Source organism: Podarcis bocagei, assembly GCF_964188305.1.
Source record: "Podarcis bocagei genome assembly, chromosome: 1".
NCBI lineage: Eukaryota > Metazoa > Chordata > Lepidosauria > Squamata > Lacertidae > Podarcis > Podarcis bocagei.
The window spans coordinates 79,076,827-79,092,141 of record NC_138125.1 but is presented as its reverse complement, the minus strand read 5'-3'; the positions used below and the strand labels follow the sequence as shown (position 1 = coordinate 79,092,141).

General features: G+C 43.7%; 1 protein-coding gene across 11 annotated transcripts in view; it reads left to right on the top strand.

The window, feature by feature from the left end:
* TSPAN4 (tetraspanin 4) overlaps positions 1-15,315 on the top strand; it is a 508,885-nt gene that overhangs the window by 442,158 nt on the left and 51,412 nt on the right. For all 11 annotated transcript variants that reach the window (XM_081203215.1, XM_081203209.1, XM_081203213.1 and 8 more), the window contains one exon: positions 825-1,016. In XM_081203215.1, the coding sequence (XP_081059341.1) occupies positions 954-1,016 (63 nt within the window). In that variant the 5' untranslated portion in view covers positions 825-953. The remainder of the gene's footprint in view (positions 1-824; positions 1,017-15,315) is intronic.

Genomic DNA, 15,315 nt, shown 5'->3' with positions numbered 1-15,315 from the left:
CTTGCATAAACAGTATATGATTTGGATAATCGTACTGGATTCTGCAGGAGTCTCACAATGGAGGTTCCTTGAAGACACACCTCCTGTTGGAAATGAGATGGGACGGAATCCAGTCCTTGAGCAGTTTTGAGAATATGGCTGTCCTTGGCACACACCTCAGCTGGGAAAGGAATAATAGAGGAAATATCTGTGCCTTATTTGCCAACAGCAGAGAGCAAGATTGCAGCTGGTTATTGCATTGAAATTCCAAATATCTGAACTGCCTTCATTATTTTGCGACTCTCTTTTAGTCTCCAGCTACACCAAGACTTCATTAGCTTCTCTCAGTGTGTGCATGTCCTTTAAGCAAAAAATGTCAATTTGAGCAAAAGCACTCTGTCGAAATCCTTGGGCTTAATTTCCAATCCCAGCTGTGTGGCATTCTTTCTTCATGAGACTAGTCCAAATTTCCATATCTGCCTGTGAGAGGGGTGATCACAACACTTCCATACCTCCTGCTCGTTCTTTCTCCCTTGTCTCTTTCATGTGAAGGCTTTAAGGGATCAGAGTCTCTCACTTACTATGTTCATAAATGTACCCAGCATAACTGTGCATCAGTCCTAATGGATGATACTCTACCAGGCTATGTGCACTGTGTGATTTCGATGAATAGAAATATGCAAACTATAAAACTAATTACAGCTATATTTTGCGCTTCTTAGATACTGCTACGTCTGCTATTAGTGATAATGAAGGATACTGGTGGTGATGATTATGATAATAGCTTTCTTGGAAGTGCAACTGTCTAATCTTATGTCTCCTTTTGTTTTGTTTTTTTCTCCTAGCTGGGAGGCTGTGGGATCCTTGGAGTTGGCATATGGCTAGCAGTTACCCAAGGGAACTTCGCTACCCTCTCTTCTTCCTTCCCTTCCCTGTCAGCTGCCAATCTGCTGATCATCACAGGGACTTTTGTAATGATCATTGGCTTTGTGGGGTGCATAGGAGCCATCAAAGAAAACAAGTGCCTCCTGCTCAGTGTGAGTATAACATAATGGTGGTTCTGCTGTCTACCTGCATCCTGCTTTGTGGCCTCTGGGTGCTTGTGTTGATATTGAATTGATGCGCAGCATTTTCTTAATGTTGGGTACTGTGCATTCTAATTGCACAGTCACCTCAACACCATATGCTGGAAGTAGCCAACTGTTTTTGTCTGGGATAAGACATATGCACCTAGAATGCACTGATTATGAATGGCATTCAAGATACATATTAAGCAATTATGGATGATGTGGTACATGCCGATGTGCATCTAGGAGAGCCACCTAGCTAACAAAATGGCAACTTAAACCAAGGCTCTTAACCCTTGAGCTAGATAATGAAAAACATTATTTAGACATTTAAAGATGCAAGTGGGAGCACATCAGTAATGTGGATACATACAACAACTGTATTTTTTATGCCATTGTTATTTGTTTATTTCATAAACCATAGCCATCACCAATATAAAGATAAAAATGGCAATCCTGTAGAGCTGTTTTTAGTTCTTAGCTATGATTTGCTTTTAACTATCAAATATATGAAATACTTTAATAATTTTCCTGGAATGGTCATGGAAGAAAAGAATGTGCAAGTTGAGTGAGGGTTTAAAAGAGTCCTCCCCAGATTCAAACATAATACAGAGCTATGGGTTGCTCTTAAAATGGAAGTGGAAGCCTTCAGTCTTCGCCTCTCACATATAGATGAGGAGAGAGGATTAGGAGTTTAAGAATTAACATGGCTCATTCTCAGTTGCATTAATCATAGTTTATATAATCATCAGAACTGGGTGGTAGTGTGGCAATAGGTGAAATCAGTGCTTTTTTCTGGGGGGACACGGGTACATATACCCCTAAACATTTTGTGAATCTAACGGGAGAAGAAACTAATTCTTTTTTAAAAAATAGTTTCTTCTCTAGCACGGTGAATCGTCAGTTCCGTTGCTACCCCCAATGGCGGCCTCATTTCCTGTCACGGTGTTTCCTGAGTCTCAGTCAGAATGAGAGTACCCCTAAACATTTTTTTAGAAAAAAAGCACTGGGTGAAATAACTCACCAATGTGTAGATCCCCACACATATCATGTAGTGTTAGAGAGCCAAAATGAGACGGGGTTTCACGAGGGTTCCTTCTGTTTTCTGTTGTGTATTTTATGCAATTATGATATTTTGTTCATAAGTCATTTTAAAAATCACATGGAGTTTGGGACAAGTACTTTCTCAGTCATAGATAATGAAAAACAACTTTTCTATGATTTTGGGGCTGACAGTAGTACACAGCAAGTGAGTTGAATTGCCCCCTTTGTGATCTGGGTGATCCTCACTTCTCTCATGTTTGAAATAGCTGCTTAGCCACCTTTGCCTCTTGTTACAGTTTAGGGCAGTGAGCAGAACTGAATGCTACTTTTCATTCTGGAGCAGTCATTCCCATTAAATCATTCCAGTCAGCACAATTTAGAGCAGGCTGAAAGCTAAAAATGAGAGGCAGAAGAAAGTTAGCTTAGAGGCAATTTTGTTCCCATTGTTTCTTGATTTTCTTGAAGTACGGCACACCTTAAATTGTACCCTGCCATGTCGGAGAGGAAAGCTGTCATCTTGTCCTCCTGTGCCTCGTATAGTGTGCAGTGCCTATGTTTGTGGACAATGGGTTGTTATTTTTTGCTGGCTTTTACATCAGTGAGAAAACATCAATGTGGGGCTTTGCGCCCTGCACAAATGTATTCAGAAAATCCCCAGGGATACCATTAAGTACATTGGTGAAACCCAGCTACATAGATGTTTAATACATGTTGGTATTAACATATAAGGCCCTGTGCAGCTCAGCCCTGTGCACTTATATGCCAAAATAGCCTCAAAATAGCAATATGGTTTCTGACTTGTTAACCACAAGCACTTTGGTTCCAGTTTTCATAGGATAGAACTGTATACAGTAACATAGACCCAACTCCCTGACTGACTTGGGAAATCCAAAGCTAAAGCAGCCCCAACAGGTCTGACAGCACTCACCCACCCCACCAGCCCAGGAAATTGGTTCCATCATCAAACTGGTTTTTTTGCACACCTCTTCAAATCACCTCAATATGTTTTGGCTGTGACATTCAAACTGAGCATTTATTTTTATTTTCTGCTTGTGTTGGCCTACTCACAATAAGCAAGGAATGTCATAGCTGGAATTTAGAAGAAGAAAAGAAAAGAAAAGCACTGCGAGTCTACTAGGCGTGTGAATTGGCTTTCAGGTGTCATTTTTTTCAAAGGTGCCCAAGCTTCAGAGTCTCATCTGTGACAGGCCTATATATTAAGGGGGGAAAGAAGAAAACGTACTTGAAATAGGCTTCTAAAAAGCATTCTGTTTCCAGCTTTATTGAAAGAACTGATGCCCAAAACTCTTACCAGTGACAGGGAATTTGACTAGCGAGATGTTAAAAGGTGTGTGAGGGAGAATGGTAAGAGATTGTCCTGTGAATGATTTTCTGTCCATAGTTTTCCCACACAAAGTTGTAGGTATTGATCCTTGTCTGGTGTTTCAGCTTCTGTTGTTTTAATGGCTTGAGACAGGAGTTGGGAGGGAGGTGACATCTGTAAGTCAGTTGGCTGGCAAGAGGCATCCTTTGTGAAAGAGCTCCGGCTTTTTTGCAGAGCATGCAAAAAGTTCCAGGTTCAGGTCTCTGACATCTCCAAACAAGGCTGGTCAGAAACCCCAGAGAGCTATTGCCAGTCCACATAGTAAATGCAGAAATAGCTGGACCAAGGGCTCCAACACAGCATAAGGCAGCTTCTTAAGTTCCTGAATTACCAGAAAGGAAGGGGATACTTATCACTGACCTATAGTTGTTGAATACTTCTTGGTCTAAGGATGGCCTTTTGGGGAAGGGGTGTACTGGTGCTTCTTTCAAGGCTTCCAACATGATCCCTTCTCACCCAGTCAATCCCCATCTGTTTGCCCACCATGTCTGGCTATTGACCATGTTAGACTGCCGAGAGTTGGAGTCCCATAACAGATCAGCAAAAGATAATCTACACTGCCTGACTGCAGCTTTCCAAGTTTCCAGACATGGGTCTTTTGCGGACTCATCTGGCGATACAGAGGAGTGAACATGGGACCCTTGGCATGCAAACCATGCACTCTGCCACTGAGCTATGGTCCTTCCAAACTCAAGTGGACGAAGAAACCAAAGTCATTTCTGGATTGTGTAGCACTTTAGAATGCAGGTAGGGGACGTCACATCTTTGGCTCCTACAACCTCCATGAGGAAACCAGCATATCCAGGAGAATGAAGGTGATGGTCCTACAGCTGTTGTTTCTCCCCGACCAGACTGAACACTGGAAGCTGCCTTGTACTGAGAAAGAACATTGGTCCAGCTAACTCAGTATTGTCTACAGTGACAGGCAGCAGCTCTCCAGCGTTTCATCTTTCCCACATTTACATGCTAGGAACTAAACCTTGGAACTTTCGCGTGTAAAGCAGGTGCTCTATCACTGAGAAAATTGGAGAAAAAGTAGGCCTCTTTCTGTGGATAATTGTAGATGGACCTCTTCATTGCCTGTTGATTGAAAAGTACTAATTGCCCCTCTCACTAGCTGAGTTCTTTCCAAGCTCCCTTCCGTTCTCCTTTATTCTTTTACAAAGGGAGTTATTTGAAGTTCATTTTTCAGAGCCTAGATAAAGCCAGAGGGTCTCCCCACACTCCTCTCATTTGTTTTAATTAGTAGGCAAAGCCATTGCTGAAGGCCCAGACAATGAGATGTAAATTAAGATATAAAACCCTAGATATAACCCTTAGACATAAACCCTTTCCCCCTGTTAAACTTTCCTCAATCTATTTTTAGCTGACCTGAATAACATATGGGGACATCAGACCTTTAGCTAGGATTTGAAGAGCAGTTCAAATTGTCGGGTCTTCTAACAAGGCACAGGATCCTCTTTGGGACAGAGCAAGTCAGTTGTTGGCAACTTGTGCAGTCTGCGGACAGAGGGAGAACCGGGTGTGCAAAAAGAAATCCTCAGGAAAATATAGTGGACGATGCTAATGGCAATTTTCAGTGGGCTAGTCACCAATCCCTTCTTGACTCTTTTTGAGGGGGACTTATCGGCTTGCAAGAGAGGTTCTCATAAAAATAAGCCCTGCTGAATCAGACCAGGGGCCCATCTAGTCCAGCATCCTGTTCTCATAGTGGCCAACAAGACGCTCATGGGAAGCAAGCCAACAAGCAGGATCTGAGCAGCCCCCCTGCTCCGTATTACATAGAACACAGGAATCTGCCTTATGTTGAATCAGAACATTGGTCTGTCTAGCTCAGTATTGTCTGCACTGACTGGCAGTGTCAGCCCTGAACACCCCCCCACCCCCAGCCATTGCCACACAGTCTGCCCTGGTAGCCCTAACATGATCTATTGCCTCAGGTATGGTGCAGGATGCTATCCTGTTTCTAGTGTAAGGGTTAACTGCCAGTCCAATGGCTTCTGTAGGGAGGGAGGCGCTATCTTGTCCTTCGCCTCAGGCAGCAAAAGGTCTTGGGGCAGCCCTGTCTCTGACTGTAAGGCCTGGAGCTGTCTATATTGCATTGCTGGGAAGGCAGCATTGTGCTTCACTTTTGGCTAACACATTTCCCTCTGATCAGCTGTCTGCATTTCCTAAGAATGCCTTATTCTTATTTTACACCAGTGTATCACACAGAGATATAGGGTTGTATTCAACATAGCGCTAAGTTCCTTCAGTGTAAGGATTTCTCCTTGTACAATGGAACTCCCCCTGTGTGCCCCCCGAATTTGAGGGGTCAGGCAGGGCCTGCATTACGGGAGGAGGGGGGAAGTCCCATGGGGCAGTCACGGTTATTTAGTTGAATGCCATACCTTTTCCCCACCCTTTTTATTTCACATACTTTGCTTGCTGTGAGGCACTGCATTCTTATAACTATGATTCAAACCTGGCTCTTCCATTAACTGCAGTGTGAGTTACATAACCCAGGGAGGTTGCAGGTTCAGGGTCTATATATGTATCTGCTTTGGCATTTCAGTGCAACAGCTTTGAGGTTTCCTTATACAGGAGGCTCCTCAGCTGCTGCGACTTCTTAGAGCCCCCATTAAAGTCTAGGAAATAAGCCAGCTTCCTCTTGCTTAGCATCTGGCCCACTAAATCTTCTTAAAGGGTTCTTTGCTTCTTTATGCAGTAAAGATGCCTACATTTTTAAAGTTCAGTGGTGCTGTCTGTTTAGAGCAGATATTCCACACCACTCTGAAATCCTCATTTTTGCAGTATTGGCATCCAAGACCCATGGTTTCTGAAGAAGCATATAGCTGGCTGTTGAATCCAAGGGTCAGTGTCTCTTGACCTCCTTTAGCCACATTGGAGAATCCCAGCCCTAAATGTTTGAGATGGTACAGAAATGTACTCTGAGTGCTACTTATCTAGCCCCAACAGCTGGTTGCGTTCAGAAGCAGGTGGCGCGACACTTGTATGCCCAATGAGGTCAGGGCTTATGATGGCAATCTGTAGATCCTTTGTGTCCCAGGGAAGGTTAGTAATGAAGGGGATGCTAAAGTTAGTGCTCTTTCTTTGAATTAACATTCCGCTATTCTGTGCCTGTGTCTAAGTAGCTAAAGCTGCATTGAGTGCATGCGTTGAATATGACAGAGATCTGTGGTTTTGGTATTTTATGACATTTTATTGATTTGGAGTCTGTTTTCTTCCAAAAGTCATAAAATACAGAAAATGCCATAAAATACCAATTAAATCTGCTGTCTGACATACAGTTCTAGGGACCGCGTCCCCCCTCTAGATTGCTAAACTAATAATATAAAATGATTCATGTGCGAAGCCCAAGTGAGAATGTGGTGGACTCACCCACTAAAAACCACAAACTGTGATTTATGAGTCTTTTGCGTTTTAGAAACTGTGTTTTGCTTCTGGAAACTGGTAGCAAGTGCTATAGACCTTAAGCTATCACATATTGTCTAGCATGCTACACATCCTGAACTTGTACTCAGCCCTCACATCAATTATGTGTCCCCCCCCCCTGCTATCTTCTAGTATTAGACCACCAGCCATAATGCACCAAGTCCAACAATAAGAGATATTTGCACACCTGCCAAGGGCATGTGTAATTCTCAGTGAGTACCAATAATCTGGAGCAGGGTGTAGAGTCTGTGGCCCTCAGATGTTTGTTGGGCTCCAGAATAGCCAAAGTGGTCAGTGCTGATGGAACCAGGAGTTCAACAACATCTGGCTAGTTACTGATTTAGATTTTACACATGGCAGATGATGTGGTAAAACTTTCTTGGCCTGAGAACTTCAGCCTGCAGGTGGGAACTGACATGACTGACCCTTCATACAATAATGGTGTTAAATATACTAACAATAATCTCTCCACATAGAAACTTGATACATAAGGAAGAAGGCTTCCTAGGATTGCATAATAAGGGTGGTATGAAACTAAGCTTTAGTCTGGATAGACCCACTGAAATTAATGGGCCTAACTTAGTAATGTTCATTAACGTCTGTGGGTCCACTCTGAGTAAAGCTTAGTTGAATCCCACACTTAAGTTGGAACCATTTTCCCTATCATCCAGTTTTGTTTGTTTGCATGGAACAGTCTGTCATGTGAGCAGGGCATTAGGAGAACCCCAGCAATATCCTCCCAGCAATAGCTTTCAGAAACACCGTCCACTAGGGAAGGGAAATGGTTAGGAAATATAGACAAGCAGACTGAGAGAGGGCAAAGATTAAAATAAAATAGAAAATTGCAATGAAAACACAAACAACATCCTTATGGAGGAAGGAAGGAAATATGGCAATGTGGGGATCTAAAAATGAGTTAGTCTGAAAATAAGGGTTTGATCTGGGAAGCAAACATTGGAGGCAAACATATGCCAAGCACTTGGCACACAGAATTAGCAGCAGACAAGCAACAGTCCCCTGCAGTAATAGCTTTCACATTGCTCTCCCTCCCATCCCCCCTCCGATAGATATCACTAAGTTGTGACACTGTCAAACAAAGCCCTATGACAGAGGTTATTTTCTGTAATTCACAATACTTGTCTGCTATGTTTGCAGTGGCAATTGGTCAACCAGGAGTGTGAGTCATATGATTAATACGCTCTGCGTCTCCTCCTCTTTCAATCTGGTCCAAAATTGTTAAGATTTTGTTTGCTTTCAATTTAGTGTTAAAGTAATGCAATCACTGAAATAAAAGTGACTAATAATGTTAGTCGTTGACTGCATTCACACATAACACTAAGCCCCAGACCATAGAATTACATACATAAGCTCCAGGCTCATGCACTCCTCTCCCTCTCTTGTCCTCCACCTTTCACTTCTCTTTCAACTTTGTTTTTCGCCCTCATTACTTCTAAACTCAGACAAACTATTGCACATTCTAAGAATGGTTTATTCTTTGAAATGAATCAACTCCAACCTGTGGTAAATGATCCTAGCTTGTTTCAATAAACCCTGGTGAAACCATGGTTCAGTAAACCAAGGTTTCAGTGAACCACAGCTACTGGTTTGGACTCTATCATTTTATTTGTATGCTGCCTTTCCATAACAATGCTCAAGGCAGCTTACAACATACTTAGAAACATAACAAAAGAAGTCATAAACAATAATTAAAATACATCAAGAAGTACACAACCAAATTGAACAATTTCCACATAAATCATAAGATTTAAAAATAAAATACAAAAAAATAACATCCACAACAACAAAAAACTCCTAAACAATACCCCAACCCTATGGGAAACCATGGTTAGTTGCTGCTTAAGATGATATGTAAACCAGGCCATTGCACTAGCCAAAATTAAGTGCTTGTGGGAAGAAAAGAGGCTTGCAGGACTCAAAGGTTGCAATGTAATTTGAGGGAACCCTGTTGTAAAAGTAGTAGGAAGTTGCAGTATAAACTACTTCATTTTCCTCCCCTTGCTCCTACAGAATCGTAGCACATAAAGGCTTAAAAAAACACACACCAGCATAGTGATTCTTAGCCTATAGGTACTCCCTCAGCAAACTTCTCTAGATACCATCTTAGCCATGGAAAACTTCTGTGGTGAAATATGTCTCACTGCAATGTAAGATTAATCTTCTTTATGAGCTTCTGTGTGGATGGTTTGCATTGGGATTGTGTTGTCTCAAAGCATAAATCTTTCTTATATCAGCAGCCTGCAGTCCCACTGAACCACAGCAAAGTGCATTTTTATTCTCCTCCTTATTTATCATTTGAATTGGGAAGCTTACTTGAAAGCAAACCGTAAGAATTTTTAGTGGTCCATGCCCTGAGCCTGTCTAGTCTTCATTGCACTTTGGCCGATTCCAGTTAGCCTTATAACCTGCATGTATTTCCATGTTAGAGCATAACAAAAGACGAGGCTGTTTCTAAGGGTGGGTTTTAGGGAAATGAACAGGGGTAGAAGTGGCTGGATTTACTAGCGGTTTTAGCTACTGTCAGGAAACTGACATCAGAGCAACAGGAGAAGGAGAGGCTCTCCGATTCTGCAGGAGAAGGTACCAGCACCAGGGGGAGACGCAGCTTGATAGAGGGGGAAGGAAATCAGCGTAACACCAAGGATCCAGGAGAGCAAATGGGGGAAGAGGGGGAAGGGCTCCGGGATTCTTCCCTGGACGTCAGTGAGGAGAGCACTGGTCCTCCACTACCCACGCCCTCCCTGCGCAGAAGACTCCCGCGCAATGAGAGGCGGAGACGACTGGGTGTCAAACAGCTTTTATGCTGGAAAAGGTTTAAGAAACGCCCACAGACAGATTCTGCTAGCGACTGAGGCAGCCACGCTGAGATGGGCTGTGCAGTCAAGACGGTTTAACCCAGGCAGTTAAGCTCCCAAAAGGGGACAGTTTACGCACGAGTAACTCCAAACCACTACAGCTACTTAGTACATATGCAGCTTCTTGAGGGAAGGTCGTGGTGTACTTTCCATAGCATTTTAAAATGGGGATAAAGGGTCAGCAGTGCCTGCTATGGAAGTTGCCATAGAAATATGAAAGAACATAAAATGGGTAGTTGGCCTGCAGCTGAGACTCTTTGAAATATATGCTCCTTGCTCCCTACACTCATGGTTCTGATTTAGGTTGCATACATACGGCATTTTATTCTAGAATCAATGGTAGCTCACACACAATCTAGATTGAATGTTTTTATGTATGCCTATTTGGGGGGGGGGGAGATGTAGGCAGACTTGAAAGGTGTGTGTATGTGTGCATATCCACACCTGCCCAGTTACATTGTGAGTGGGCATATACCAAATTCGCAATTGTCACTTGATTCACCTGGGACTTATAGAGGGAGGAAAATGCATGAATAACCTAATCAAGGGAAAGGAGTTCAAACACATATTTGCAAACCACACCACCCTTTGTGGACAGCAGAATCAATATAGATTAAGAGCAGCAATTTGAGGACATAACTGAGGAAAAAAACTACAATTGGTTAGTGTGCACACGGCCTCATGTCCAGTGCTGGATTTATGTATAGGCTAAGTAGGCTGAAGCCTAGGGCCTCTAAATCTAGGGGCCCTCGCCAGCCTGCCCGCTCCCCAGTGCTGCAGTGTGCCCTCTCCCAAAATTGCAAACCCAAGGCTTCATGAGAGGGCAGGACAACTTGGGCCTCTAAATCTAGGGGGCCTCGCCAGCCTGCCCGCTCCCCAGTGCTGCAGTCTCCCCTCTCCCAAAATTGCAAACCCAATACTTCATGCAAGGGCAAGGCAACTCAGGTCCAGCAACCATTAGACTCAGGGCTAGCCAGTGGGGCCTACTTTGAAGCAGTGGGGCGCAACTTGATTTTTTTTTTTTTTTTGGTAGGGCCCAAATTCACAGCCAAAGTCTGCTAAATCTTACAGATATAAATAAAGTCCATCTAGATTGCCCTGGTGCAGGGGCCCCCTTAGGAGCGGCTTGCGGGGCCCAATTTGGCCCAATTGCTCCAGTTGCCTTAAGGTCAGCCCTGATGAGACTGTGCAGGGGTTGGACTGATAAGCCTTGCACCTTCTAGGTCCCTGGTGCCACCATTCAGAGTACAGACTCAAGGACTTGTTATGGAAATAAAGGGGGGCACTTATTGGAAATGAGTTTTGTCACCTCTTCCCCCCCAAACCCTGAGACAATGAGCCCAGCCACCTTTTATTCACAGTCGCACAAGCATTACACTACAGCATGGTCATAAACTTGCATGTTCAACTGCTGAAATATACACCCAATATGTAGCAATTGAGATTTATGTTACTGCTTTATGAACGTATACTGTGTTTTATGAATGCACTCTGTATTTTGTGAATTACCTAAGAGGCACCAATAGGGAGCTCTAGAATCTGACAGCTAACCAATTGGGTACTACCAAACAGTGACCCCTATTGCTGAAAGCAGGTAACCAGCAGGGAATGCTTCAGCTTAGCCTTTGCACTGTTGACTGAACACTCCCTGCTGTGCAGATAATAGAGAAATTGTATCCCTTCTGGCATCTTAGCCAACTCTGGTGCACCAGAAGCACAGAATAGCAGCAAATAAAATCCGCTCATATGTCAGCAACCGATAAGACTTGTCAACCAGTTCTTCCAAAGTCTTCCTAAATTATAAAGCTCCAAAATACAGGCCAAAAGAGAGCAGGTCTGGGAAGAGTGAGGCATACAATGGGCATCACCAGGGGAAAGGCCCTGCTCCGTGTAACTCCTGTCCTGTCATTTGATAGAGTGCCCACTTACCCTCCTTCTTGACATGGAATGCTCTGTATTGGAGTCTCCAGGTCCAGTACAAAGACTATAAGAAGGGAGAGCAGGGACATTGAAGTTCCCAACCGCTGTTAATCAAGCAAGCAAGCAAGCAAGCAAGCACACAGGTCACCTTTGTCACAGTCAGGACACCTATGTCTTGGCCAGGCCTGCACCCAATCTTGTTTTTGTAGAATCTTGTTTGTCCTCAGTAACCAAAATTATATTATCAACATACAGTGGTACCTTGGGTTATGAACACTTTTTTTTTTGGGTTATGAATGATTGTAACCCGAAAGTAAGGTGTCCGAGCTCTCTGAGGCCTCCATGGATGTGGGGAGCCAAGCCCCGTCATCTGTGGGGCCTGCAGGGCTCTGTGAATGCTGGGAGCCAAGACCCGACATCTGGGGGCCTGCAGAGGCCGGGGGCCAAGCCCTGACATCCGCAGGGCCTGCAGAGGCTGGAGGCCAAGCCCCAACATCCGCAGGGCCTGCAGAGGCTGCATGACTGGGCTCCAGCCACGGGAGGCCTCTGCAACAGCCCTGAGCCAAGCCTTAACATCTACAGGATACCCAGCAGGTCGCATCCCAGCCCCAAAGTTAGGTAAGGATCATTTACCTAGTGAAGACAAAGAACAGTGAAGCTGTTAAGAAATAAAAGATGAGCCTGGGCCAAAAAGCCCTTTACCAACCCTTGCCCTACCCCCAGCTGTAGCAAGATGGGTGGCACCTAGCCAGGTAAGCCCACCTGAGTGGAAAATTTTGGGATTCTCCAAGGGATTTTGGGATTTGTTTGTGAGTCTGCCCTGTGCCTTTGTCTCTGTTTTGTGCCTTTTGGGGGGGGACTTCTGGGGGACTCTGCCTTCTGCCATTGTTTTGGGGATCTGTGGAGCCCAGTTCAGCTACTGGTTGATTGTGTGACTACAGAAATGGATAAAAGCCCCCCATCCAAACTGACCATCATCAGTGCACGTAAGGGGGGGGGAAATGTTCATTTTTTAAATCTAAAATACTGCCTTATTTATTTTATAGTACAGAACATTAATTATTGCCTTTATTTTATGGATCAATGGTCTTGCTAGACAGTAAAATTCACGTTAAATTGCTGTTTTAGGGGGTGTTTTTCATCGTCAGGAACGGATCAATCCACTTTCCATTACTTTCAATTGGAAAGTCTTCTTCAGGTTAAGAATGGACTTCGGGAACCAATTAAGTACTTAACCTGAGGTACCACTGTATACAAACAGAAAAGTTGTTTTCCTTCATTTGCAAGGAATCGTACAAAACAAAGTCGCACTAATAAAGAAAATTCCAGGGTGGTAACAGAAAGCAAACTAAAAGTGCTTTTGCAGTTCATCAAAACTATCCAGCAATATCAAGTTATAGGAAAACTGGTGCTATTAACAGTAATCCTTCTATTTGGTTAATTGGTTCGGCAACTTCCATGCACATGACGTGTGATGCTAATTATTTCTCCCAAGAGTTAAATGATAACTAATCAGAGGCAGCTACAGGAGAGCTGTGAGATTCAGGTGAGGGTCAGATGCCTTGTCAATCCCAGCAGGTATATAAGAGGATGACCCGGCTTGCCCAGCATTCTCCTAAAAGGGATAAGCCTAGCATGGAAGACTTGTGTATAGTACACAGATCTGAAAGGGCCACAAAGGGTAAACCACCCAAAAGGTATGCTGAAGAGTTTCTAAAACAGTCATAGCAGATACAGCTGTTGTTAGTAACTCAGAGAAGGTTTGAGAACCTTCAAGTTTCCAAGAGGTCCTAAGTTTAACCTTGGAGGATGTTAAATGCCATGAAAGCTGAACTTGATTCCTTAGAGAGGAACAAGACATGGGAACTAGTTCCAGGCCTGCCCAGGCCGCAAAAGGTTTACAGTGGTGCCTCGCAAGACGAAAAGAATCCTTTCTGTGATTCTCTTCTAGCGGTTTTTTCGTCTTGCGAAACAAGCCCATTGACGGATTAGCGGCTTTTAGCGGCTTTTAGCGGCTTATCGGCTTATCGGATCAGCTGATAAGCGGCTTAGAAAAAGGGGGGGAGGAAAAAAACCCCGCAGGAACTCGCAAGACATTTTCGTCTTGCGAAGCAAGCCCATAGGAGATTCGTTTTGCGAAGCACCTCCAAAACGGAAAACTCTTTCGTCTAGCGAGTTTTCCATCTTGCGAGGCATTCGTCTTGCGGGGCACCACTGTACAAAGTTCAATTAGTGCAAAAGTTTTTCAGTGTTAATTTAATGCATTTTTTAAAAAATCACCATGGTATTTAACAATATTATCTTATGTCATTTAGAGGAGAAATTGTGAATTGTAGATTTTTAAATACCCGTCGTCATCCTTGGCCTCACTCAGTTTTCTCTCACTCTTCCATTTTCTTCTAGTTGTGATGGTGGGGGAAGGGGAGGGGCCTCACAAGTGGAGTTGCCTAGGGCCTCTCTTCATCTAAATCCGGCCCTGTGTCATTTCCCCCACATCACAGAATGTTGAAAAGAACAATATGCATATAAGATCTTGATACGCATCTACTGCAGTTACCCCTGGATTCGGGGAAAGCTGGGATGTAACACAAGTTCCATTTGTCGCTTTTGAGTAGCCTCTTTTTCTCAAGCCACGCAGAAGAGCCTGTAGTTGCATATTCATTTGCTGCTGTTTGTTTTTTTATCAGAATAGCAGGGGGGGGGTGAGAGTAATGCCATTTTAACTGCTGCTTAGTTGTCTAATGCTGCGTTGAAGTTGATCATCAAGGATTATTTTTATGGAAGTGGAATTGGCTTGCTTAGCAAAAGCAGCTCCCTAGGGAACAAACAAAAAGACCAGAGAGGCAGCAAAGGGTTTATTTTCTGCAAAAGGAAAGAGGAATAGAGTGGGAACAAGAGAGGATTCCCTGCAGCACTTGGGGTGGGGGCTGTGCATAGGAACAGCAGGAGCCAGCAAGACCCAAATACTAATTTGCTTTTATGTTCTTAAAAAAGTATACTGCTAAATTAAGAATCGGACTGTGTCACCTTTCCCTGTAACTTCCCCTGTTGCAGAATGCAGCACACGCACACAGAATAATCCTTCTCACTTTGTACCACATATACTGCTTGAGTAGCAGCTTAGGCAGAGGCTGGCGCTTAGAAATAGCAAACGCTTATGATGTCCCCATTCCTGCCCTTCCCTCCACATTCTTTTGCAGCATGTTCAGTTTCCCTACACATCACATTTTCAGTACAAATTCAGCAACTGAATATGTCAGGTACCATTTATATATGGCAGACATTATGCAGAAAATAGTAAGAGCCAGTGTGGTGAAGAGCTCTGGGTTCAAATCCCCATTCAGTCCCTCAGTGACTTCGGCACAGTCACTATCTCTCAGTGTAGCTTAACTCATAGGGTTGTTTTGAGCATGAAATGGTGGGAGGTGGGGGGGCGGGGACCATTTATATTGCCCTTAAGCTCCTTGGTAGGAAAGGTGGGATAATAAAATGCATTGTAACGAAAGAAATACATAGAATGACACTGACTGGTTAAGATTTAAATTTTAAGTCAACTGAGCAGCACAGATACTGACTTGCAAAACCCAGATATTACTCCCCCCCACACACACAC